We start from the raw sequence: 27430 nt of genomic DNA on the forward strand, positions 1-27430 counted from the left end.
TCTCCCAGTGTACAACAGGAAGAAAAGAAAAATAAGGAAGGAAAAGAGTACTGTGTCAATAATTACCATGCCTGTTTCCAGCAACAAATGGGACTACCTGGCACCAAAATGAATACGGACATTTCATCAGGAATCTTCACCCAAGGACAGCTTAGCACAACAGTACAGTGTAGTGACAACTGAATCTCTGTGGGCTGACGTGCAAGCAATTCTGCAAATCTGGTGACAGCATAAAGAACTGAAAATATTGTATGGTGGTACCTCCAGCTTCTCCCGCAAAGTGCAAGCAGCAACAATGAAAGGGAAACAATTGGAGGCAGACACAAGCCTGGTTCTGTCAGGCTTCATCCCAATTCTCTTCTGTCTCTCTCTCCTTCCTTCTACTTCTTGAATCCCTTTCCTTCATCCTCTTATGCCAGTCTGCTTTCCCCCAGGCTACCCACCCCTCAACAAAAATCACACCCTCTGCTGTTCCCTGTCTTGAAACTGTCCCTTTTCTCCACCACTTGTTATTTCCAGGATGAAAATGCCACCTGTGTTTATTTCTCTCTGCTTTATACCATAAGAAGCATAGATAAAAGCCAAAATATACGTTATCAACCACAAACTTTGGGGTTTCATGTACATTTATAGAAACAAAGAGCCATTTGCTCCAAAGCACAGATTCTTTCCTTTAACCAGCGAGAGTGACACTGAACCTTCATCTGCATCTCCCCCCCCCCCCATGAAAGGTACTTTTGTTCTAAGAGGAACTGGTGGGTCCAGACAACCTTAATGAGGAAAAACTCTGGCAAGAGTGATCTGCTCCTCCACTTCTGTGAATGTGCTTAGAAGTTTAATGAATAATTGAAGCAATACCAGAAGTAGGTTACATTTGCAAGTTGCACAAACACATCACAGCACCAGGTTGTTGCTTTAAAAAAAAACCTTTAAAAGGGGTTCTTCTGACTTATAAGATGCCCCCGCCCCCCGCTTCAGCATCAAAATGTTCAAAGCACCAGGAAAGAAAACAAGGGGGCACTCCAGTATGTGAGCATCAGACACTGACAAGCTAGGTGGTGCCTTTGACTAAAGCTGACCCCCAAATAGGGTTGCACTTGCCAACCTCCAGGGACTAGCTGGAGATCTCCTGCTCTTACAGCTGATCTCCAGCCGATAGAGATCAGTTCATCTGGAGAAAATGGCCGCCTTCGCAATTGGACTCCATGGCAGTGAAGCCCCGCCCTTCCCCAAACCCTGCCCTCCTCAGGCTCTGCCCCAAAATCCTCCCACCAGTGGCAACAATACCCCCAAAGTACAGTTAAAATCCCCAATTTACGTACATGAAGTCGTCTTATACATCATATCCTCAGGTTGGCAGCAGCTTTTATGGAAGGGTAGGATCAACTGCCTGAGAGCCTTTAGATGGAAATGCTTACTATTGAATGTGGGATCCCCTGCACGCAAACATGGCCTCTATCACTGAGCCATAGACCCACCTCTTAAAAACTCCCCATTAAAGGAGCTAAGTATTATATTTAGCATCCTTTTAGGATGAGGATTAAAAGTGCAGGAAGATAAAAGCACAGCACGGGTGCCTGAAATCCACATGGGGGTCGAGCTTAGATCATTCGAAGCAGCTCATACATGTTGCCACATGCGCTGCCTGACCTCCCGCCCTGGTCTTGGCAACTACTTCAGAGACTCACTGTACTGTCTAAGCGTTATAGCCTGCTGTTCTGGGCTAGCGCTCCGCTGCATAACCAGGCTGTCCATGACAAGAGACCGGGTCACCCCTGCAGAACCAGCCAAAGGGAAGCCATGATCCTGATTGTCTCCTGATCCAAAGGGAAGCCATAATGCTGAAGCGAGAGCATCACGTCGCTCTCTCCTGCCCCCCCCCGTATCCTGTGAGAAAAACATTCGCCGCATCCCTGGAGTGAAAAGCTTCACACCTTCCTGAGGTACTGTCGAACATGAGAAGATCGAGTCAAGACTTCCCGGAGATACGTAAATCATTGGTGCCAGCTTAGTTTACAAATTGTCACTTTGCCTGATCTCTGCAGCCGAAGTCTTTGATCCCTATTGTTTTAGATAGGAGCCATCTGGGGGAATCTCAACCCCAACCCCAGAGAAGGGTATATTTTGCCCTCCCCGACAGAGCAGTAGGGTTCTTGGTTCTGCCCTACCTCTCCTTGCTTATATGGAGTGTGTTGAGTTTTGCGGAGCTCCACACCCCCCCTCCTTTCCGGTGACTTGGCTGGCTCAAGTCTCCGATACATCCCTCTCCCATTCCCCGCTATATTTCATTTTGTACCTATATGCCACTGATTTTGGACATTTCCACTTCTAGATCGGTAACGTATTACCCAATCAACAATATCCTCTCCTTGAGAAACGTCTCTAATCCTACCTCCTTTTATTCTTAGTTTCTTGAATGTATGTATTTGCAACACTGAATGAATGAATATATATACACTTTTAATCTGGAAATCCTTGGTCTGTCGTTATTCTGAGATTCACTGAAAACAACCCTGGTATACATTGGGTGATGCCGCTATATAAATAAATTAGTGCCGCTGCTCATGCTAATTTCCCCAATCAAAGAGCAGTTTCGGTAACATACACCAAGTACTAGCCAGGGCACAGAAAAAAGGGTCCTGGAGGACATGTCGCATTATGCCTGCAGTTTCTCTTTCCCAACTTCAGTCCACTCTGGAGAAGCCATGGCAGAAGCTTCTTAGTGCTGCTTGGATTGCAAGGAGAGCTGTTTGGGTTTGGATGAAGGCCGTGTGGGGCCCCCGAGCTGTTAATAATGGGGCCACCACAGGGGCTTCTCATGGGGTGTATCATAGAATCATAGAGTTGGACCACCAGGGTCATCTAGTCCAACCCCCTGCACAACGCAGGAAATTCACAAAAACCTCCCCCCACACCCCCAGTGACCCCTACTCCATGCCCAGAAGATGGCCAAGATGCCATCATGATCTGCCTAAGGTCACAGAATCAGCATTGCTGACAGATGGCCATCTAGCCTCTGCTTCCCCTCCAGGGAAGGAGCGCTTACCACCTCTCGAGGAAGCCTGTTCCACTGAGGAACCGCTCTGTTAGAAAATTCTTCCTAACATCTAGACGGAAACTCTTTTGATTTAATTTCAACCCGTTGGTTCTGGTCCAATATGTTGTGATGAGGTCAGGAAGGCTCCCATGCTTTTTTCTTTCTACTGAATGTGTAAAATGGAATTGTTCAGGATGACATTTTTATAAAGGAAATAAGGCTGTAGTTAACCTCTGTGACATTTTAGGTAGTTTTCATTACATGGTTCTTCGTATTTGTGTTTAGTATATTGTTTGTTAAATTGTTCTCTAATTTTGAAATCCGGGTTTTTATTGCATTGTTTGTTGTATGTGTTTTCCTGTTTGACGGCATTGTTCTCCAATTTTGCAATCCTGTTTTATGTGGGTATCATACTGTTCTTCCTGTATTCTTTTAAATTGCTCTGCAAGATAGAGGATGCTCGGCAAGATAGATGGACTATAAATGAAGGAAGTATGTAAATAAATGTCTTTGGCTTTGGAATGCTCTCTCTCAGTTGGCAACTGGTGGGAGACTGCAGGGGCCGGGACCCGCCTTTTAAGAGCTGCCCCAATGCCGTGACGTCACTTTCAGCGCAACCCGGAAGTGATGTTGTTCTGTCAGGGCTTTGCCCAAAACTCTGTGGTGGGCAGTGGGGCTGGAGAGCAGTAGGTCTCCCTACCTGGCACCTACCATACAGGGTTTTAGTTGTCAAGCCAAAGCATTTATTTTTACCTAGCTTTTTAGCTGTTTTATGGCCTGCTTCTGAACCAAAGTCTGTTTTATGGATATTTGTTAGGGTGCACAATAGTTATTTTATGCTGCTTTATGCCCCTGACTTGTTCCATTTTTATATTGACAATTTAGGGTGCTTTTATAATTTTATGGTGTTGTTTTTTTTACTTGAAAGCCACCCCAATAAATAACTGAACAAACACTGAATGTGCCATATCAATGCTAAGTATGGCAGATGGCTATAAGCTGTTCTATGAATTTCGTTGACCATCTTGCAGCATTTGCCTGTAAAGCAAAATCTTATCCACCGCTATGGCAGAAAGAGATTTTGTAAGCTGGGTACATCATTGGTAGGAATGTGGAATTAGAAACATAAATCTTGAGCAGAGATCTGAGAAACATGATGGGAAAAGGCATGCTTGATGAAATCAAATGAAGCGACAACCCTCTTCTGTTGTGTGTTATTTCAATAGGTCCATTTCCCTATAATTAATGGCACAAATGTGAAATGACAGACTGAATGAATAAAAAATAGTGCTCTAATAATTAAAATTGGATGGAGGCTTACATTAAAAACCTGCACTAGGAATGATCTTTTCCATCCTCTTCTTCTGAAGCTGGGAGTTGGGTGTTTGCATGAATACAAATAAAAGGCAGGTTTTCATCTCTGCACCTATTTGCATTAATAAGTCTAGTTCTAAAAGCATTTATTTTCATTTAATGCTTTGTAGCTGTTTTGCAAAATATCAATGCCTTTTTGCAAGGTTTGGCATTTGCAAGGGAAAAAAATCATTTAGGTTAGGAAGGGGTACCATTAAATACTGGTTTAAAAAAGGAAACCCACATTACACAAATTACAGAGTCACGTAGGAAACTCCTGAAAAAATATTTTGCATCCTGGTACACTTTTGCGGTATTATAGTCTGTTTAGTTTTTACTTTTAAAACATTGTAACATTTTGTTCCCATAGTTATTTCAAACAGCAAATATCTGAATCTGGATGCTTTTCTTCTTTGTTTAGGAATGAAACTGATCGCTTTCTTTTGCAAACAAACAGAAAAATCCATGCAGAAAATTAGGTAAATTGCCACGATAGCTGTTCCTCTGCTGTGAATGATCAGGTCAAAATAGTCCAGTGTGAACAACAGTGATCTAGGTATTTGTAATTAAAACATAACAAAGTATAGAATAAAAAGCTATATGTGTGTGTTACATGCTGTCAAGTCACTTCTGACTTATGGTGACCCTATGAATGAACAACTTCCAAAATGTCCTATCATTAACACCCTTCCTCGGGTCTTGCAAACTGAGGGCCATGGCTTCCTTTATTGAGTCAACCCATCTCATGATGGGTCTTCCTCTTTTTCTACTGCCTTCAACTTTTCCTAGGATTTTTCATCTCTTCAAGTGAATCTTGTCTTCTCATGATGTGACCAAAGTACGATAGCCTCAGTTTAGTCATTTTCAGTTTACTCGTTTTAGCTGGCACACAGCCGAGCAGGGGTAGCGGCAGTTGCAGGCTTCCCGAACGTAGTGGACTGCACCCACGTTGCCATCACTACCCCCCTGGGAGGAGCTGCAGGTGTACCAAAGCCGCCATCACTTCTACAGCCTCAATGTCAAGGCATAGAGTTGCCAGGTCCCTCTTCGCCACCGGTGGGAGGTTTTTTGGGGGGAGCCTGAGGAAGGTGAGGTTTGGGGGAGGGGAGGGACTTCAATGCCATAGAGTCCAATGCCATAGAGTTAAAGAAGCCATTTTCTCCAGGTGAACTTATTTCTATCGGCTGGAGAGCAGTTGTAATAGGAGCTCTCCAGCTAGTACCTGGAGGTTGGCAACCCTATCCAGGCAACCTGCAATCTTCAGGGCATTTTCATGGATTTCATGGCCAAGTTCCACAGATCTTTGTGGCATCTGGCCTCAACCACCTGTTGGCCTCCTGGACAGAGGGCAAAGGATGGCTGCTGGGTAAGTTGTCTGGGTAGGAGGGCAAGGGTCCTCCATCCTGACAGGTGTCATTCAGTCCATACCAGGTGACTGCAGATACGACATCAGCAAATAAGGGAAGAGGGGGTATCTCAAAGACATGCTACATGGCCTACAACCAAGCCCACCATCAGACATGCATGGTCATCAATCGGGCATTTGGCCAGCTGAAGATGTGGTTCCATTGTCTTCAACATATGGGAGAGCACCAGGCCATGCAGCCCCTGGCAGTTGGCATCCTCTTCACCCACTGGTTCTATGCTCCACAATACTGCCATCTGCCAATGGCTGCCATCACCACCCCCCATGGTCCTTGGGGCAGGGGCCAGGTCAACACAGTCAGGGGAGGCAGTGGTGAGGCAGGATGTCAGAGGCTACAATGAACGCAAGTGGATATGGGAACATATATGTAACTTTCCACCTCAAATGGGTGTTCCAAAGCTAAAAGGGCTTAAGGAGCCAACTAACTCCAGCCACGCCCCCAGAACCATCCACAACCACGCTGGTGCAGAAGCCTATGCCTCAGTTCCACTGACAGGCAGCTACTACTGGATTGCTCTGGTGCTCAGAAGCCACAGAGCTTCGCTGGGGCCCTGCAACAGTGTGACCAGCCCTTATGCTGGCATATCTCCAATATATACCAGTGTATAGGTCAGTTGGCTCCCTGAGTGCATTCCCCTCCCTTAGGATTGTACTGTTAATCTCCTTCTGATTTCTTGTTTGTAGTCTCAATTTTGATTGATGATTGAGCCAAGGAATAAAAAAAATCTTTAACTATTTCAGTTTCTTCATTGTCAACCTTAAATTTGTGTTATTCATCAGTATTCATTATTTTTGATATTTCTCATTCCCTGTATGGTATGAGTCTTTGGTGTAAAATTGAAAGTATCACTTTCTAGCCTCTCTCCTGTTGTTGGCTTGTATGTGAAAATCAGAAAGGCTATTTTCATTGAGCTGGGGCTTTGTTTCTGACTGATGGCCACACATGAGGGTTGCCTGACAAGTGCACTTTACAATGCACATGAGACCTTGGACTTTGTCATATAACTGCATAGATGTTTGAGAATGTATGACATGCTGTTGTCACAGTAACCTGTGATCCAGAGCTACAAATTAGAAGACAACGTACAAATGACCTCTCCGGAAGTATAGAATAGTGACGCAATTTCAGATCAGCTTACTAAGCATTAGCATCAGGTGTCTCTTAGGACTCATCTACATTACAAACCTAAATCAATTTAGCTGTGATGGATTAATTTCATAGCATGTTGGATCTGAAATAACAGAATGGCTAGGAACCTTTAGGGGTACGGCTGCTAAGCAGGAGAAGAAGGGAAAAAAAGCAGCCCTCAATTACATACCATGCAACAGAAAGGAATATTGAAGCACAGAGGAGCGTGTTCACAAGTGAGTTCAGGTACCACTCCAACTTCCCTAGAGACTATGTGGGTCTCTAGTCCAGATGCTCTGGTTCAAGTTACATCAGCTCACAGCGAAGTGTAAAGTGATGCACTCTGTGGTTTGGACCCAACAAATACGTAATTCCCTAGCTCCCATCAAACAAAATCACTTTCATGCTGACTGATTGCTGTACACTCTCATCATTTTTGCCAGGAATCCCCCATTCACCATCTGCACACTGCGCTCCAGAGTCTCATTACTGTCACCTGCTTCCATTCACCCCAGCAATTTCCATGCCCTGTCTGTTCGTGCGCGTGCACACACAAATCTTGCAGACTGTCCTGCTTATCATGTGCCAGGAGTGCTCTGTGACAGCGTCCAGACTGGTGGCTCTTCCCCTCCTCCTTGCAAGAGGACACCAGTGCAAACACTGGACCCCTCTCTCAGACCCCTCCCAGTGTGAGCTGAATGCTGAAGACAGCTGAGGTCAGTAATCAGCAGGTGGGTTGGAACCAAACACCAATCACATAGAGGCAGACCTGTGCAGCAGTATACACATTTATTAGACAGCATCAGGAGCACTGAAACTGAGTCATATGAATGGGGTTACCAAGGCCTCCAAGGTTCCTGCATCTACACAGGTGCTGAAAGACTGCAGGACCACAGGCAGAACTGTCCCTATCACTGCATGCTCATCAGAGGGACAACTATGGGGTTGTACAGTTAAACACATGAAGCTGCATTAAACTGAATCAGACCCTTGGTCCACCAAAGTCAGTATTGTCTACTCAGACCAGCAACGGCTCTCCAGGGTCTCAGGCAGAGGTCTTTCACATCTACTTGCCTAGTCCCTTTAACTGGAGATGCCAGGGATTGAACCTGGGACCTACTGCATGCCAAGCAGTTGCTCTACCACTGAGCCACGGCCCCTCCCCATTACAGTTCTTTGTAATGCAGCTTACAATGGTGCAGTAGCTAGAGCAAAGGAGTTGGCAACCCCCCAGCAGGGAAGCTGGAAGCAGCAGTCGCTGCAGCCATTAGTCATGTCACAGGCTTGGCACATTATTGGCCCTGTGTTGTGAATGGAGTCCATCCTGGTTTCTCATCCTGGAGCCCAAGGAAACACAAGGATAGCAATGAGTAATGTTCTGCAGGAGCAGCAAAGAGCAAGAGGGCTATCAAATGCTCTTACAGGGTTCACAGCACCTCCCTCTACCTTGGATGTTCCCACACGATGGACTGCACCTGAGCAGAGCAGTGTTACAAATATGCTACAACAGTGTTTGTTTCCTCCTTTGGATGTTTGTGTTCAGTGCTCTCTTTTTGTGCAAAGTGCAAATCTTCAAAGGTTCCATTACCAAAGTCCTCCACATGTTTTCCAAGGGTGCACAATGTGAGGCCAGAGAGAGGCCACATGCTGCTTGCCACACCATATGAGCACAGGGGTTTAAATAGAACATGTGTGTGTGTGTGTGTGTGTGTGTTAAGTGCCATCAAGTCGCTTCCAATTCATGCCAACCCTATGAATCAATGTCCTCCAATACGTCCTATCCTTAGCAGCCTTGTTCAGGTCTTGTAAATTGAGGGCCGTCAATCCATCTCTTGTTGGGTCTTCCTCTTTTCCTGCTGCCTTCAGCTTTTCCTAGCATGCTTATCTTTTCCAGTGACTCGTCTTCTCATAATGTGACCAAAATATAGAACACAGGAGGGCTGTAATTGGCTGTATGCCTGATCGGTATCCTAAATTGCTTGGGAATGTAGTGAGAAGCTGGGAGGGGGGATTTTTAAAGTTATGCAAGGATTCTTGCTAGTATAACATTATGCAGCCTTTGGGGGGGCATAACTGGGACTGGAGAGGTTCAGGGTGTGCACTAAGCCCTGCTCCTCACTTGACACTGTCCAATCCTGCATTAGTGCTGGAGATACAATGGCATGGCACTGGCACAGCTGGGTGTGGGCGTCTCTCTAAATATGCTGGATTGCCTCCCACTTTACTGGTATGTCTTTGAGATACTTCAGCACAGAGCTTAATCACCACCCTATATCCTTCAGCAACAGGGTTTGGAGCTGCACTGTAAAACATTCAAAATGAATGACTATGTGAAAATTCACAGAATTTACATGCTTTATATGAGTTGCAAAGTTTAAGTTTCCTGACGTAGGATTTTTCAGCCCTGCGTATAAATCTCAAATAATTGCTAACTGTAATACAGGCACATATAGAGTTCAGTCAGATATCACCAACAAACCACAATGAATGACCTCTGCATTTAGTCCTGTACATTCCCTCCGTCCTTCTCTCCCATTCAGACCAACAATTGAAGACTTCCTGGGTTAGGAAGTTTTGGATCTAGCTCTAATTTGTTTTGATTCTCAAATGTCTAATCAAATTGGCATTTATTTATTTCCTACTAGCCAAGCTTTTAAGCCACATTTTAATTCTGGTTTAGAATTCCAGTTACTGGGAAAGAAACATGCCCCGGTTTGTTAAGGCAAATATATTTGAGAATCAAAACAAACTGGAGTTAGGTCTAACTGGAGTTAGATTAAATAATTCCTAAATTCAATCATGATTCCTTGTGTGAGCGGAGGGGAAGATGGGATAGAGCATGGGAAACTGATTATTTGAAGCTCACCTACCTGATGGACAAATTATGGCTTCTTGTTGTGCTGTGATTTAATCAGTGTACATAATGCTCTCGTACACAGCCATACTCAGAAATAAAAAAAGACACATACTGAAGACTGTTGCATATACAAGCCCCAATTCCAACATTGTTGCTCATACCCTGCCAGAAAATATTTTTGTTAGTCTTTAAGGTGCTACTGGACTCTTGCTCTTTTCTACTACCGTATATACTGGGGTATAAGCCGACCCAAGTATAAGCCGACCCCCCAAAATTTGAGGCCAGAAAAGGGAATTTCTTATTGACCCGCGTATAAGCCGAGGGTCAATAAGAAATTCCCTTTACCGGCAATGCTGCGCTCTAAAATGGCGGCCGCCATTTTAGAGCGCAGGGATGATCTCGCCCCTGCCCCAGGTCGCCCTCCCGCCGGCCTCCCGACCCACCCCGACCCCAGTGCTTTCCAGGGGGGAGGGGGAAGAGCCCCTGAACCCCCTACTCACCGGGAGACGGGGCGAATCGGCGGCAGCGCGGCCTTCCTGCGCCTGCAGGAGGCCCCCCCAGGCCGCTGCTGGCCGCAGGGAGCGGCCCGGGAGCGGCAGTGGCGGCGGCGTGGCCTGGAGGGGCCTGGAGGGGCCTCTTGCCGGCCCAGGAAGGCTGCTGCCGGCCGGGGAAAGGTGCGCGGGCCCGGCGGCGATGCCGGCGGTGACGGCGGTAAGTTCCCCCCTCCCCCCTCTACCGTATTGACCCACGTATAAGCCGAAGCCGGCTTTTTCAGCCCTTTTTTTGGGATGAAAAACTCGGCTTATACGCGAGTATATACGGTATATTGTGGCTTGTTAGTGTCACTTGAATGCATCCAAAATTTCATCCACAACCATGGTGCAGTCACTAATCAAAGTTGGGGATGAGCTGATTTTTCCATTTCACTCAGTTGCTTCTGACCGTGTTCTGTTTCACATTGCATTTAGTTTTACCTTAGACAATTTCTAAAATTAATGCTGGAATTGGGGCTTGTATATGCAACAGTCTTCAGAATGTGTCTTTTTTTCCTTTCTGAGCATGGCTGTGTACGAGAGCATTATGTAAACTGATTAAATTACAGCACAAGGAATCCTGATGTGGTTGTGTGGCTGCATCAAAATTCTTGCTTGTGCTGGGATTTAATCAATGTGCATATGCACTGATGCACATCAATAACTTCTAAGGGAAAAAAAGAAGAAAACTGAAAACTGCAGCAAAGTGTATAGGCCACTAATCTGCGCAAACCCTGGAAGTAAACAATGGATGAATGGCTGATAGGTAATATAGCAGTGCCTGCATGGAAATAAAAGCTGGGTAATTCCAAGCATCGGATTTAAGGAGAGACGTTCATATGAGATGAATTTCATAAACAGGCATAATAACAGGTTCTAGCTTTTAGAATCTGCAGCCTTAAGCGCTGTGATTCAAGTTATGAAGAGTGGCTTTTAAGGCAGGTGTATTTCAGCATAAAATGAGGATAACAAGCTCACTCACATGGTGCAGTTTTCCACGGACTCTGTGAAGCTGTAATCGATTTCAAGGTTGGTTGCAATGTCGGCAAAGCCATGAGGCAACGTATCCCATTCATCGAACCTGATGCCAGTGCCCAGAGAATACCTGCCCTCTGCACATGGTTTGCATGACTGATCTTTCATGTCCAAGTACTCGCCTGCTTTGCAGGAAAATGCTGAAATGCAAAAGAGCAGCAAAAGGGAGATCAGAGGGGAGGGTTTTCTATAACGATTGCTGGTGTTTCTATAACATATTATTAAAATACAACTGCTCTCATTAGACTTTACAGCAAGAAAGGTACCTTCAGATGACACTGTTTAGCAAAGAGTGAACATAATGTAAGTTTGCTTTTCCCCTTTCCCAATGTGTTTTATCACAAACTAAAAAACGCTTAAAGATTAGAAACAAAGTTAAAACATATCTTTATGCATTTAAAATATATATTTATTTACAATGTTTATAAGCTTGCTTTCCCCCCAAGATTTGGGATCCAAATCCTTCTTGATCCTTCTTCTCTTACTGGCCCTCAACTGACATTAAATGTTATTTTCTCTCTAGTTATTCAGATGTAGCTATTAATCAGAGATATAACAAATATCTCTCTAATGGTAAAAAGGAGACAACTCTTTTTAACAAGAGCAGCCCTGCTGGATCAAACTAGTGGTCCATCAGTTCAACATTGTATGTCGCACAGCAGCCAACCAGTTGCCCTGGAGAGCAAACAAACAGGGTAAAGAAGACTAGGCCTTACCCTAATATTGCCTCCTGACACAGGTACTTGGGGGTTTACTGCTGTTGAATATGGAAAATCCCTTGAATCACCAAGGCTAGTAGCTATTGATGGACCTATCCCCCATGTATCTGACTAAGCCTCTTCTAAAATGTTTAAAAATGCTGTCAGGCAGCTCATTCCTGAAGGGGGATAGATCCACAGCAGCCAGGAGCAGCATAAACTGCCTCCTCAGAGGCTTCCTGGATGCTGAAAATAAAATAAAACACCTTAAAATATGAAAATAAATAGGAAATTGGCCCATTCAAAACAATGGGGCTACGCCACCAAAAAAAAGTGGCATAGCCACGCTACTGCGAGAGGGGACATTCCCGAGGCAGAAGGGGTTAGGAAGCTGCCTAAAGGCAGCTCTGCCCCCAGGAACACTTCCCCCTCCCATGACGGCTCAGGCTTTTCCTTCCAGGAATTCCCTTCTGGCGTGGCTGTATTAGTGGCGGAGGCCAGTGCAGTTCCGTGGCTCTCCAGCACCGGTGTATTTGCCCCCGGGACAGTGTAAATGCCCGTTAATCCCGGGTTAAACAGGGATTTACGCTGCCACTGGCTCACGCCTGCTCCTAAGGAGCTTCCCCCCCCTTTAGGATTGCACCCTAAGTATGGAAAATGACAAACTATGCGGCTGAGTCCTGGTCATCATTACATCTCTTAATGTATACCTGATTTATAGGGTTGCCAGGTCCCTCTTCAAAACTGGCGGGAGGTTTGTGGGACAGAGCTTAAGGAGGGCGGGGTTTGGGGAGGGGAGGGACTTTAATGCCATAGACTCCAATTGTCAAAGCGGCCATTTTCTCCAGGGGAACTGATCTCTATTGGCTGGAGACCAGTAGTAATAGCAGGAAATCTCCAGCTAATACCTGGAGGTTAGCAACCCTACCCAATCAGTAGGGTTTTATGTCTAAGTGAATGTTATGCCTAAGCGAATTTTATGCCCAACTGGTTTTATGCCTAAGTGAATTTTCACTGTAATTTAAAGGGGCTTCACCAGCTACGAACATGCCTTCTTTGTGCCTCTCCTGTAAATATTCTCCACTAGAACAGAGACATCTAGAATTGTTCTTTTCTGCCTGCTGTTTCTGGTGTAACATCCCATAGATCCAAATTGATCTCTTGCTTATATGAGATGCTGATCTCAATGCTATTTCTCTGCAATGGAGTTGTTTTTGGTATTTCTTCAGGGAGAAAGTGAGAGGGAGATCAAAGATTTGTAGGCAAGGAAAGAATTGCAGTCAAAATAATTCCAGACTTATATCACAATGTGAGTGGGAAGAGCCAAGATCAAAATGTATTAATTGTTCTAAGCCCTTGGGCTGTAACGCATTCCAGCTACCTCTCTTGCCATGGTTCTGTGGTGATATTTCAACCTCACCACTAGAACTACAAGGTCTTTAATATTTTTTGCTTTTTTATGCTATGCAGTAATAGCCTGCCCTGAAGTCGCATAGAGATACGGGGAAAAATCAAAATCAGAACAGCAAAAATTTATTACCCATCTTTCTCAATCATTACATATAAATTGAGCTTTGCAAGAGTGGAGAAGCTACATTTAAATAATGTTTCCTGCCATGGTTCAGTTCTTCTAAAGGTAGGGTTACCAAGCATTGAGTGTTCCTTTTGAGAAGAAAATTTCTCATGTGCAGTCACCAGAAAGCAAAATCCTCTCACAACAGTACATTTGGAAGGTTAAAAGTATCCTTTGCAGCCCTGTGTATACACGTGCAGGGGCCTCTGATTAGGAGAGACCCTGGCAGAAGACAAAACTGCTGGCACCCCTTCTTCCTGTGGTGGGTTTCACTGATTCAGCAGGAGAGTTTGAGCATGTTTCCCTAATATACCATTATCCCCTAGTGTACATAGGGCTTGATCCTGTGCACCAAATAGGTGTTGGCAGCAACAGATTTTGCTCTCCTACTTTCATGGCCCTCTGCAGACGCTGAAAAGGCAATCCTGGAGGTTGAGGGACCCATGTGGATAAAAAGCTTGTACAATTCGGGAGGCGAATTCTGCACTCAGAAGGGGGAATGCCTGAAGTGCAACCGTCCCTCTCTGTCTCTCATGCCAGCAGAGCCTCTTGCGCCAACAGAAGTGCTTCTAGCGGAAGAGGCAGGAGGGGTGGATTGCACTTGCTGCCCTCTCCTCACTGCAGCCACCTGTGTCTCATGTCTTTTTGCCAGTGTTGGTCTCACAATGCCCAGCATTGCCTTTTTTGGTCCTATTGGGGGCTGATGGGGGGAAATGAAGGGAGGGAAAATCTGCTTCTGCCACCCTGCCAGTGCATAGAATCCAACCCATTGTTATCAAAGTATAGTCTAAAAGCGCATGATAAAATCCAACTGCTGAGGTTAAGCCAGCCTGACCCAGACCAGTGCCAGAGAGTGGGAGACCAGGTGGAAGAAGGACAGGTCTAGAACATTCATTAGATATATGTCTTGCCTTTCTTCCATCATGGAACTCAAGGTGGTGCTCATGCGGCTCCCAAGAGGCCTCCCATCCAACTCCCAACCAGATCAAGACTTGCTTAGATTCAGCAAGGTTGCTTTGTCATGTGCCTTCAGGCCATGACCTGTGGATTAAGTCATTATCATTCTGAATGAAATTTGCATGTAGGGTTTGTTTTTACTTATTCAAGAATCAGTTAATTAACTTCTGTTGATTAATCAACTAAACTTGCACATGAGCATAGAAGCAATAGTTCTAAAGCCAAAGCACGCGGTCTTTATTTTCAGAACATATTGTATATTGCAGCTAGCATTATCTGAGAATACGCATTCCCTCCTGTGCAAAAGAAAGGAAAATGCCTCCATTAAGATGATGCTTGCTATTTGCAGTTCTAAAAAGAATTATTATTATTAGTTAATAATAATAATAATAATATATTTTAGAAGTCTGTTATCCAATTAATGGGGGACACCTTTTTAGTCAATCCACAGTTTTAAATCATTTAATAAAGCTGATTAAACACAACAGCCCAGGCTGCAAACTGCCTGCTGTATCTCTCGACTGCATAAAATAAGCTCAGTAAAATTGCCACTTTCAAGTCAATTAAGATTAGAACTTACAAACAGCAAAGAATAAAAACCCATTTAAAACCTCCCATTCAGCTTTAAAATAGGGCAATATAAAAAGTCTTGATAGTTTTACTTTCAACACAGGTACCCAAATACTTTGATCATGGGTTGCAAGAGAAGCGATGTGACAGAAAGTTATTCTGCTGCAAGAGAAGGGGCTTACATCTTTCTCTTCTGCATTTTCAATTATTAGTATTTCCAAACTTTAACTGGAAATAGCAAATGTAGCATTTCAGTAAAACAATGTCAGTGCTGTGCCTGCCAACGGGGAAAGATGTAGTGGCAGCCATGATAACTTACAGCATTCTGTGCCTCTGATGGGGTCTGGCAATCCTGTGCAGAGCCCTGGGTTGTGTGGCACGGCAACTCTCCATCTGGAGCCTAGGCTGTCACAGGCTGTGTATTCATAATGGTATTCAGACTGGAAGAGAAAATATAAGGATGAAACAATATGGTGTGCATTCCAGCACAGTTGACAAGATGCTTTCCCCCCTTGCTGCAGAATATTTTATCTCCATAGGACATAACAGAAATTTATTATTTTCAGATCTGTAGAATTTTGCACAACACACCAACAGCCCTGCGGATTTGAAAAATGGAATATAGCAGCCCCAGCATGAAGGCAACATGCTAACCATGTGACAAGCTGACCTCCATCCAACTCCTAGATACATACAAAAGATTCCATTATCTTCACTAAGTGAGAGGGGAACTGGGTTGCGGATATGCCTAAGATTTCAGACAGCAGTAACTATTCCTTTCACAGATGACAGGCCAAAATCCACACCGTATGTATTTTTATTAAACCTAAGGAGCATTCCTTCCTCTTCCAGGGTGGTAACACTGTCATTCTGCAGAATGTAGACAGTGCTCTCCTAGGCTGCTTTCACACCAAGGATTTCCTGCATTTCACAATCAAGGGGCTTTGAAGAGATGGACTATTTACATTTATAAAATGTAGTTAAGCTTTTAATACCAATTTTCGCCTCCCATCTCCAATTTGTGAGTGTGTGAAGTGCCGTCAAGTCGCAGCTGACTTATGGCGACCCCTTTTTGGGGTTTTCATGGCAAGAGACTAACAGAGGTGGCTTGCCAGTGCCTTCCTCTGCATAGCAACCCTGGTATTCCTTGGTGGTCCCCCATCCAAATACTAACCAGGCTGACCCTGCTTAGCTTCTGAGATCTGACGAGATCAGGCTAGCCAGGGACATCCAGGTCAGGGCTTAGAACAAGCCACATATCTGCAATATGATACATCATCAGCAATCCAGGGGAAAGTGATTTGCTTATGATCATACTAGGACTCCTTTGCTGACATAGTTTGTGCACCTACATTCTCCTCTCAGCAGATGTCACAGGTCATAAGATTCAAAACTGTGCTGGGAAAGCCGGAGGTGGGTGGGTAGGGGAGAGAGCAGGTAATCAGTGCCTTAATTATTAAAAGGGCAGATTCTTCAGATACCCCTGTCGGCAAATCATTCCCTTCATCCTAGAAATGATGCCCTAATACTTTAACCCTGTTGATCTGGCCATGTGGATCCCTGCTATGGTAACCTCCAGGCTGGACTGTTGTAATGTATGCACTCAGCATGAAGACAGTATGGAGACAGTTTGGAAACTCCAGCTGCTACAGAATGCCACAGCTAGGTGGAATATGCATATTACACTTATCCTGCAGTCACTTTATAAGTTCCAATTTCATTTCAAAGTGCTGGCTATCACCTTCAAGGCACTTCATGGTCTACAACCCACATATCTGCAGTAGGGTTGCCAGGTCCCTCTTCGCCACCGGTGGCAGGTTTTTGGGGCAGAGCATGAGGAAGTCGGGGTTTGGGGAGGGGAGGAACTTCAATGCCATAGAGTTCAATTGTCAAAGCGGCCATTTTCTCCAGGTGAACTGATCTCTATCGGCTGGAGATCAGTTGTAATAGCAGGAGATCTCCAGCTAGTACCTGGATGTTGGCAACCCTAATCTGCAGGTGTGATTTCCAACTGGCCTGGAGAAAATGTTTCCTGTCCCTTTAATTGGCTTAATTAAATGCTATTTACCAGGTGATGCTATTTACCTTCATGCCAACAAAAGCTTCAACTGCCCATTTCCATACAGTAAAAGGACTAGACATTTTTCTCCAGGCCTGTTGGCAACTGTTCCCTATATACGCCCACACACTCAAAACAATTTCTATGCATTTTTGTCAGGAAAAAGCCTAGGATTTCCTAGGTCCAAATATTTCCCAAAATTGGCATTCAAATGATTCTTATTTTCTTTGCTTTCCATATTTATAACACAGGATGCCTCCTACTGACTCCCATTTGGCACATAAAATTACTCGTAATCACAGTCAGTGATAATATGGTTTCACATGGGAATAATTCCAGAGGAAAAACTGTGTTTTTCAGTTGCAGCAAAAATAAACAGAACCCATGTGACCCCTAAAAATTGACAGAGTTTGGACTCTAGATCACAAAACCTTAGGCCAAGAACTTTTTAGTCTTTAAGGAGACACAAGACTCCTGTTTATGGTTTCATGAGTGATTCCCTGTACAGCCTTTGCTCCTGTTCACACCGTAACAGTAATAAAGAACGTCATTTTATTACTGAAATGGGGTTGTGCTTTCCTGTACTGCTAGCATATTTTACCTAACAGACTGAGACTCCTGAAGTTATTACTCCATTTCGCTGGTTGGTTAAAAGTAAGACCCAACCTGCAGCTCAGTATATGACAGACTGCTGCTGAACCCATTATATAATAGGCTTCAGGGCTACATTGCTTCCCTCCATTGGGATGTGCCTTTCAAGTCTACCCTGCTGGCATAAGTCATCAAGAAGCAAAACAACAACAAACACACTTATATATACTTGTTGTACATGTGTATATCATCAATATTTATGAAGAGGACTCCGTGTGACAGTGCATAATTACCACACTCTGCAAAATATGTGCACCAATAAACTAAACAGTGCACTTTCTGCCACTCTTCTGATGACAGCCAATAGATACTACCTACCCTGTGAGAGTTCCCCCAGAATTAGGGGGCAAACAACAGAGGCCTGTAGCTTAAGGTTTTACAAAGCATCTTTCTTCACACCTTCTCTAATATTGTGTGTGTGTGTGTGTATGTGTGTAAAGTGCAGTCAAGTTGCAGCCGACTTATGGCAACCCCTTTTGGGGTTTTCATTACAAGAGACTAACAGAGGTGGTTTGCCAGTGCCTTCCTCTGCACAGCAACCCTGGACTTCCTTGGTGGTCTCCCATCCAAATACTAACCAGGGCTGACCCTGCTTAGCTTCTGAGATCTGACGAGATCAGGCTAGCCTGGGCCATCCAGGTCAGGGCCTCTAATATTATAGGTCCTTTTTAATCTCTGAGCTAGACGACCTGCATTTATTCCACCACTGCAGTCATTAGTATGACAGTGCTAGTTGTTCATTAAACAGGATCTTGGGGGAAGCCTGGATGCAGGGGTTTGCCTAAGGAGGTAAAACAACAATATTTCTTTAGTGCTTTCAATTGATGGAGAGAGAGAGAGAGAGAGAGAGAGAGAGAGAGAGAGAGAGAGAGAGAGAGAGAGAGAGAGAGAGTTTGCTTAATAAAACAGAAATGGCACTTTAAAGGCTAACCAACATTTACCCCAGCATAAGCTTTCCTGAGTCAGAGCTCGCTGGAAAGCTCCTGTGCTAATCCAAAGGATTCCCTGGCCCTTTTGCCTCCAGCGTACATACCAAAAAAAAAAAAAAAAAAACACCTGGTGCATCAGAAGCTTCTAGGTACATTTATCTGAGGTGATAACCAGGGCATGCTACAATTTCCACACTTTGGGGTTATACAATTTCCTGACACGGAGATTAATCTGTATATCAAAAGCCAGTAACTCATGAAACACCTTTAAAAATCAGTCTGTTAAAAGCAACCGTTTCCCCAGTTGGCACTTGTATCAAGATTCATCAACCCCAGCATCTCTGCTTCCCACAAAAACCTTCTGACCTGCCCTAACTTATCTGTGATTGTGTTCCACACATCCATATGGAGGAACAGCTGTTACACGGGAGAGGTGTTCTCTGCACAGGTCACCTTGAAAACTGACACCCTCAGAGCAGCGGCTGGGGAGGGATGTTTATGCAGACGTTAAGCTAACAGTGAAGGCAAACACTGCCAACTGGAACATTTAGCTTAAATGTCTGGCAAAACACACAGGTAATTTCAGCCAACAGCACTTTATATTTTTTCTCTCTCTCTTGCCTTAATAGTAAGAGGATACCTTTTAATCCTTAGATGGAAAATCCCAGCATCTCATTTTTAAATACATCCGAGAAAAAGTAGCACATTTGGGCGAAAGCACAGACAGCCACCTGTTCAAAATGTAAACAGTGTTGCAGAGAAACAATCACTTGACCTTACAAACTGTTTTGTGTGAAACTATAGCCCTGTGCAAACATTCAAATTAGATGCAGTTAGAGGGAGCCGGATTACACCCCTCTTCATACAGCACCTACCCTTACATTCCATTTTTGCATATGCCTTAAAATGGACATAGGGACTTGCTACACAGAGCCCCCGGTGTGTGCAGGTTTTGTCTCCATCACAAAGCCAGTGTTTTGTTGTTCTTAACTGTAAAATCCAAACTTCTTCCACTAGATCCGTCCTTTTAATGGCCCAGAAACTAATTTAAAAATAACAAGTTGGGATTAACATCAAATTTCCCAAAGGACAGAAGTAAATAGTGGGACAAGCATTCATTAATCAGGAAAAAGATATTAATCAAGGCAATAATATGGAGACAACACAATATCGCTCAGTCAGGTCTAAAGCAACCTTTGAAGGGCCCGACAAATCTTTCAGAGAGACCATAAAATAGCAGGTGGAATTCAGCTGATAGGAAGACAACTGAGGAACCGTGGTCAAAAGAAAAATGGTTTACGAAAGGTAATGAAAAATGAGTAATAGTTTATACAACATCAGAATTAGGAGAAACTCATGGAAGTTAAGAATGGGCTGAAGACAAAGGAGTACTTAATTGCATATTATAAAATTAACATGTAGAACTCTTTCAAGATAATTCAGCAACTCTAAGGCTCATGTTCTTTATGCATATAGCCTCATACTAACCATATTTACCTGAAAGTGGGTCCTGCTGTGCTCAACAGGAGTTGAAAAATATCCTGAGGACTGCAGACTTAATATGGGATATTCCTGTTGCCCTTCATAGCATGACATTTGTTTGTTTGTTTTATTTGTCTATTTATTTCTTATATCTTATTTCTTATTAAGGCTCAAGGTGGATTACAGAGTACAGAAAGAGGAAAGAAATGTAATCAAACAGTATAAAACATCTAATGAACAATACAATAGGACTAGGAATACAAAATTAAGTGCCAATGTGAACAGCTAATTGCCCAGGCCGACATAATGCGGGCAGGGCAGCATGTGGAATTATGAAGGTACAAGGCAATGCAGAACCCACTCCCTACTCCCATATGAAGGTGTCCTTCTGGACCATTCTATCCCACTGCATTCCTAATTCTACCACAAGAATGCCCTCCTGAACATTTCTGTTTTGCATATTTTGTGGAATGATGGTAACTGTGGGAGCCTTCCTGATAGGGCTGCCAACCTCCAGGTAATAGCTGGAGATCTCCTGCTATTACAACTGATCTCCAGCCGATAGAGATCAGTTTGCCTGGAGAAAATGGCTGCTTTGGCAATTGGACTCTATGGCATTGAAGTCCCTCCCCTTCCCAAACCCTGCCCTCCTCAGGCTCCGCCCCAAAAACCTCCCACCTGTGGCAAAGAGGGACCTGGCAACCCTACTTCTTGACCTCCCTACACAGTCTGTTCCACAAGATGGGAGCCACCACAGAGAATGTGTGTCAGTGAGCAGCAGCCAATCTTACCAATTATCAGGGAGATACCTTCTGTTTTTATTCAGTTGACTGAAGTCGCCTGTGGTGGAGCATAGTAGGAAAGGCAGTCCCACAGGTATGCTCATTTTAGGGCACAGTCATAAAATGCCTATTATTCAGGCAGCGGAATAAAACAGTTTCCACATCTGAAGCAGAGGAGGTTGTATGATCACCTACAGATCTTCATGGACTGGCTGTCTGCATGACAGTGCGAGGGGAGCTCTTCAAAACCATGCAAAACCATGCAGCAGTAATTATACAAGAAGCCAAGTCGCACAGAGTTCAGCATGCACAATTAACAGTCACATGACCTCCTCAGCCAAGGATACCTGTCAGAGACTATAATGGTTACAATGCCAAAGGTATGACATGGCTTGAAGAGAAGAAGACGAAGACGACGAAGAAGAAGAGTTGGTTTTTATATGCTGACTTTTTCTACCACTTAAGGGAGATTTAAACCGGCTTACACTCCCCTTCCTTTCCCCTCCCCACAACAGACACCCTGTGAGGTAGGTGGAGCTGAGAGAGCTCTAACAGAGCTGTGACTTGCCCAAGGTCACCCAGCTGGCTTCGTGTGTAGGAGTGGGGAAACAAATCCAGTTCACCAGATTAGCCTCCACCGCTCCTGTGGAGGGGTGGGAAATCAAACCTGGTCTGCAGATCAGACTCCACCGCTCCAAATCACCGCTCTTAACCACTACACCACGCTGGCTCTCTATAGGTCTATAGACTAAAGTCTACGAGAGGTATGCTAAAGACTTAAGGGCCAGCACAATCGTCAGGTGAGCATACCATGTTCAAATTCCCTGCTGTATGCATTGCCTGCTTTTTTGAGACTGTGCAGTCCGTGCCATCTATTTGAGAAATTAGTGCAAGAACCGAATCACATCATAACACTGACATTTTAGCACTGTATTAGCATTGTCTTAACGAATAAGAGTCAAGGGGCCCATCATGATGCAGAACTTTTCCCAGATATCATTTATATTACATCCAACTAGCCCGCAGAGGTGGTTCTGTTCCTCAGGTAATGCAAAATGATGTGTAGCATTAGTTGGTTCAAATAGAAACTTGAGTGGGGGGACCTTTTGAAGTTTCATAGCTCCTGAATATCAAGGAAAGAAAATGAAAAAAAACCAAGACCGGAGTTATCTTAAATGTATGTCAGATTGAAAGGGTTTTTTTTTGAAACCTCTTGATCTTTCTCAGAACACGGAGAATTTCTGTCGCTGTGAAAAGGTGCAGCCATGAGGCATGTCAGTGGATCACAGATATACCATCAGACTTTTGAACATGGTATATTTTATATATTTTAATAGGTGGCGAGTGCTCTGGATTTTGTGCTTCTAAAGAAAGCAGCAGTCCTGGATTTTCCTGTACTGAGTGCAAATATTTTTGCAGATGGGAAGCTCTGCCATTATTATTTTCCTTCCCTTTAAACCCTCCCCTCAAAAAAACCACTGAAGATACTTGGCTTCCTGTCAGGTGAGCCACATCTACCACAGTCCAGTGCACATTTGCAAATGGGTAAAGGGAACAAACTGATCCAGGAAATGCTGCAAGATCAAAGTTTAAAAAATTAATAAATGCTATTCCAATTGAAGGCCAAAGAGCCATGTGTAATTTCAAGCCTTGTGCCTGAAATTCAAGCCCTAAAAGTCTCAAGTCAGAGGGTGCGGTCAACAATGCCTTTTCAAAGAATCAGCTGTCTCTATCTTGTGTCATAGTCACTGTTAGAAGGAAAAGTCACTGCCCCAGTTATAGCTCCACAACGGACCATTTTTGGCGCACATGGCTCCAAGATCTCCCATCGCAAAGCAAGAAAGGCCTCCACCCCAGAACACTTCCCAGTCATGGTTAATATTGCTGAATGAGATGCACCACTGCATAAGCTCCAATTTTATCAGTTAATAGGTACAGTGCCTTTTCTGTTTTCACTCTGTGTCCTGATCATTGTGTGCACCTAATTGTTGCTGTTGTTGGCAATTATCCCCCAGTTGCCTGGTAGACTGCCAGTTTTTAAAAAGATATATTATGTAATTTTTCTTCAGTCCTATTTATGATATTGTTTATCAGATGTTCCATTCCTGTTGATTTAAATTGTCTCATGAAGTGTAATCCACCTTGAGACTCGGTGAGAAAGGTGGACTATAAATGACATAAATAAATAAATACCAACATTGACTATTTTGGATAAAATTTTGGGTACTTGGGAATTAGAATTATGACAAAGTTAAAAATATGCCAGCTCTGGTTACTGAATGTGAAGATATGGAGAGGGACTCCAGCACATAACTAATACCATGGATTTAGATGGCATTTGGAACTTTGGGTGGTGCGTGTGTAGGAAAATGTACCAGGAAGGTGTGTTGTGACCCTGCTGAGTCTCCTGGACCTCTGTCAGTATATCTGACGATAGTATCCTTCTAGTCAACTGGCTAATTAGGGAATTGGAAGCGCTGTACTCCTGTGGTTCTATTCCTATTTAGAAGATAGCTTCCAGAAGATGTTCTGGGTGGGGGGATTGTTCTGCCCCGCGGTACAGACTTTCAGAATAATCTGTTTTGTCCCCTACATTATTTATCATAAAATTGATGCTTGGAAATTTAAAGGAAGGCATCATCATTATTCTGATGATACCCAGCTTTATCTCTCTTATTCATCTAATCCAGGTGAAGGCAATGGGCATCCTAAATTGGATGACGGCTAATAAACCAACTCTAAGCAAAATAGTGGTACTGTTGGTAAATAGTTTTACAGACTCTGAAGGAGGTTTTGGCCTTTTCTGGACAGGGTAGCACTCCTGCTCAAAGACCATTTTTGCAGTTTGGGGAGCCTATGAGGTCCAGATTTACTCTTACATGTTTACATGTGGTATGATTGGCTCAAAGCACGTCCTGTCAACTGGAGCTGGTGAGCCCTCTGGGAATCTTGTCACACTCATTCAGACTTGAATAACATCCCAACTGCATTACTTGTAATGTCTTCTCTGTGGAGATGCCTTTGAAATCTTTCAGAAATGACCATTCCACATTGCCTGAAAGGTTGCCATTTGACTGAAAGGCAGTATAAAAGTATTGCAAAGAGATAAGCCGACCAGGTAATTAACCAGGACCAGCCAGATGGAGCACATGATTTCACAGATATTACAAGATCTTCACTGGCTTCCAATTTATTTCTGAAGGCAATTCAAAGCACTGATTTTAACCTCTAAAGCCCTAAATGGCCTCTGATCAAGGTATCTGAAGGCCTTTCCTGTTCCCATATCTGCCCATTCAGTTAGATCTTATTTAGTGGCCCTAATCCAGATGCCAGTAGATGGTAACCCAGGGACAGGACCTCCTCTATGGTGGCACCTCATCTATAAAATGCCCTCCCAAAGGAGATCCTTCAAGCACTATCAATTTTGTCATTCACTTGGCAGCTTTGAACCATTTTATTCACCTAGGCTTTTCAGAAAGTAATGCATCTATCTGGCTGACCTATCGCTGTTTTAAGTTCTATTATTCTTAGTTGCTAAGTTGGATTTTATTGCTTTATTGTTAGCTATATGATGCCTCATCGGCCACTGGCCACTTACATTCTTTGGAGGGTCCCCAAGCCCAATGGGAACAGTTTGTTTATGTCACTTGCTCTCGCCCTCTCTTTAGACCTCTAAGATGGGAATGGTATTATCTGTGCAAGAATTTTCCACTTTGCTTTGTGAACGCTGAGTTTGCACTCTGTGAATACTCAGTAGGGTTGTTAACCACCAGGTACTAGCTGGAGATCTCCTGCTATTACAATTGATCTCCAGCCGATAGAGATCAGTTCACCTGGAGAAAGTGGCTGCTTTGGCAATTGGGCTCTATGGCATTGAAGTCCCTCCCCTCCCCAAGCCCCACTCTCCTCAGGCTCCACCCCAAAAACCTCCCACCGGTGGTGAAGAGGGACCTGGGAACCTTAATGCTCAATGGTTACGCTCAAACAGCCTTGTCAGTCTGGTCAATAGAAAGAGTTCTTTCTGAATTTCTAGGTGGGGGTTGGGACAATAAAACCATTAGTATAATAATGAAGGCAGTAGGATGACAGGAACAATGTACATGAACAATGGGGGCATCTCAGCCTCCAAAGTGACTAAATGGTTCTAATCTCATTTCCCCTCCCTGATTAATTTACAGGAGGGGTTATTTTGAGGGTTTGTGGGGGAAATAAGCCATTCTATAGGGTAGGTAGCCATTCTTGGAAAGGGATAGACATGCTTTAAAGAGCAGTGATGCTTGACACACGTGGAGACAAGCTAGAGAGATTTATTGAGGACACACAATGGCATATGGTCTAAAGAGAGGTGACCAGCCAAATGGAGAAGGTAATCTGAACAGAGTCTGAACAACCAACATGGAACTATTGTGATATTTCTATCTCTTTAACAACACAAAGATAAGTTGCTGACCTAAGGAGAGAGGATGCATTTATCCCTGTTTGATTTTCCCATGGTCAGATGCTTGTAGTCTTTTGCTGTCCAACTGTATGCTTTATCTCATTGTATCCACAGATTGCTTATATACTAAAGTTTTTTTCTTTCTGACAATGGAGTTATTTGGTCTTTGAACCATGGGGAAAGCTTCATGCTTTGGCTCCTGCTGATCAAAGTATAAGAGAAAAGAAGGGAGAGCTGGTAATATCTCTAACCATTGAGATTTTTTAAAAAATCCTCTACCCCCACATTGGCTAAATTAAAGAGGGGATTCTGATTTTTTTAAAGAGACCCTCTCTACACCATCAGGTTGCAATTCTATTAATGACCTACTAGTGGCAGCAGGCAGTAAACCCTGTTGGTGAAAGAGAATGAGTGGAGTAAAGATGGCAGAGGTGAACTCCTTATTGTGGTCTAACAACTTAAAACGTGGAACAGCTGAGTAAATCCCTCATTCTCTGAGGTAAAAATAAAGGCCCGGAGAAGGAAGTCATCATCTCATCACAATGGGTACTTATTTTGTAGATGGCAAACCACCGGTTTGACTCCCCTATATAAGTAGGGTTGCCAGGTCCCTTTTCGCCACTGGCAAGAGATTTTTGGGGCGGGACCTGAGAAGGGCGGGGTTTGGGGAGGGGAGGGACTTCAATGCCATAGAGTCCAATTGCTAAAGCGGCCATTTTCTCCAGGTGAACTGATCTCTATTGCCTGGAGATCAGTTATAATAGCAGGAGATCTCCAGCTACTACCTGGAGGTTGCTAACCCTATATATAAGGCCAATCATTTTACACATCTAACCTTTTTTTCTCCTTTAAGGCAAGGATGACTGTGTCTGTTTACCATCCTTCTGTAGGTGTATCCACACTGTGTGCAAGAGTGAAAGCTTGTAAAATAAAGAATACACTTTGACAGTTTTGCAGGCAATTAGGAAAACGTTCCTTTTAGCAAGCAAAGCTGCCTGTAATATTCCCAAGCATTCTGGACACAAGTTTGCTATTCAGATCCGTTCTCTTTGTTTTTCCTGACAAGAGAGTGATGTTTGCTGCTGACATTTGTGTGAGCGGTTCTTTATTTGGCACAGGTTGACAGAATAACCTACCTGAGATTCATGAATATCAGGAAATCAGGGGAAAGGAAAGAATAAGATTTCTGTTGCCAAGCTGGCTATCCAAACAAGAACATATAGTAAATATTAAATCAAAGGGCCTCAGAAATACTAAAACAAGAGGCCTATTGTGTAAGACATGGAACACAAAGGAGACATTTCCCTTCTTTAGAATACAGATGCTACATACATTTTAAAGACACCAAAATTTGGCCTAGCATGCTTAAGATTTTCCCTGCCTTATTTATTCATTTACTAGTTAATTTCCTTGAAATCAGAGAGTTATTTCTTTAGTAAATCTCAGTTACTTTGTGATAAACATGCAAATGGAATTTTCAGAAAAGTAGTGATGCGTTCAGAGTCATTCTCTCCCCAGAAAAGCACACATGTTCCTGTGGCATATATTAGAGGCAAAGGCATAGTTAAGATATTGGCTAATTTAATGGCCTTTATCTATGAGGAACAGGGTATAAAAAGCAGCAGAGCAAGAACAGGGAGCTGTTATCAGCAACCCCCGCATAGTCCTTCAGGCATTTTAAACTCCCTAGCATGGAAAGGACTAGAATCTAGTATCCGGAATAAGCTTCCCAGACCAAGACCCATTCCTTGCCTCTTATTAATAAAGAGTCTATGCTGCTTTTGTAGCTTCTGAGCCTGATGTTAACACAATAGAAGTTTTGTCACTGATTAAGGGCTGACCACACAGAGGTGTTTTTTTTAACTGTCTTGTGATCTTTAAAAAAAAAACAACCCAAACCAAACAATTCTTATGGCGTTGA

The 27430-nt window shown here is 43.7% G+C and overlaps 1 protein-coding gene across 1 annotated transcript in view; it reads right to left on the reverse strand.

Moving 5' to 3' along the window:
• Positions 1-27430, reverse strand: part of ELAPOR1 (endosome-lysosome associated apoptosis and autophagy regulator 1) — a 69108-nt gene that overhangs the window by 29493 nt on the left and 12185 nt on the right. Inside the window, exons 2-3 of the mRNA XM_056844323.1 lie at positions 15488-15608; positions 11318-11510 (exon numbers count right to left, since the gene is read on the reverse strand). Coding sequence (XP_056700301.1) covers positions 11318-11478 — 161 coding nt within the window. The 5' untranslated portion in view covers positions 11479-11510; positions 15488-15608. The remainder of the gene's footprint in view (positions 1-11317; positions 11511-15487; positions 15609-27430) is intronic.

Source organism: Euleptes europaea, chromosome 2 (genome assembly GCF_029931775.1).
Source record: "Euleptes europaea isolate rEulEur1 chromosome 2, rEulEur1.hap1, whole genome shotgun sequence".
NCBI classification, from domain to species: domain Eukaryota; kingdom Metazoa; phylum Chordata; class Lepidosauria; order Squamata; family Sphaerodactylidae; genus Euleptes; species Euleptes europaea.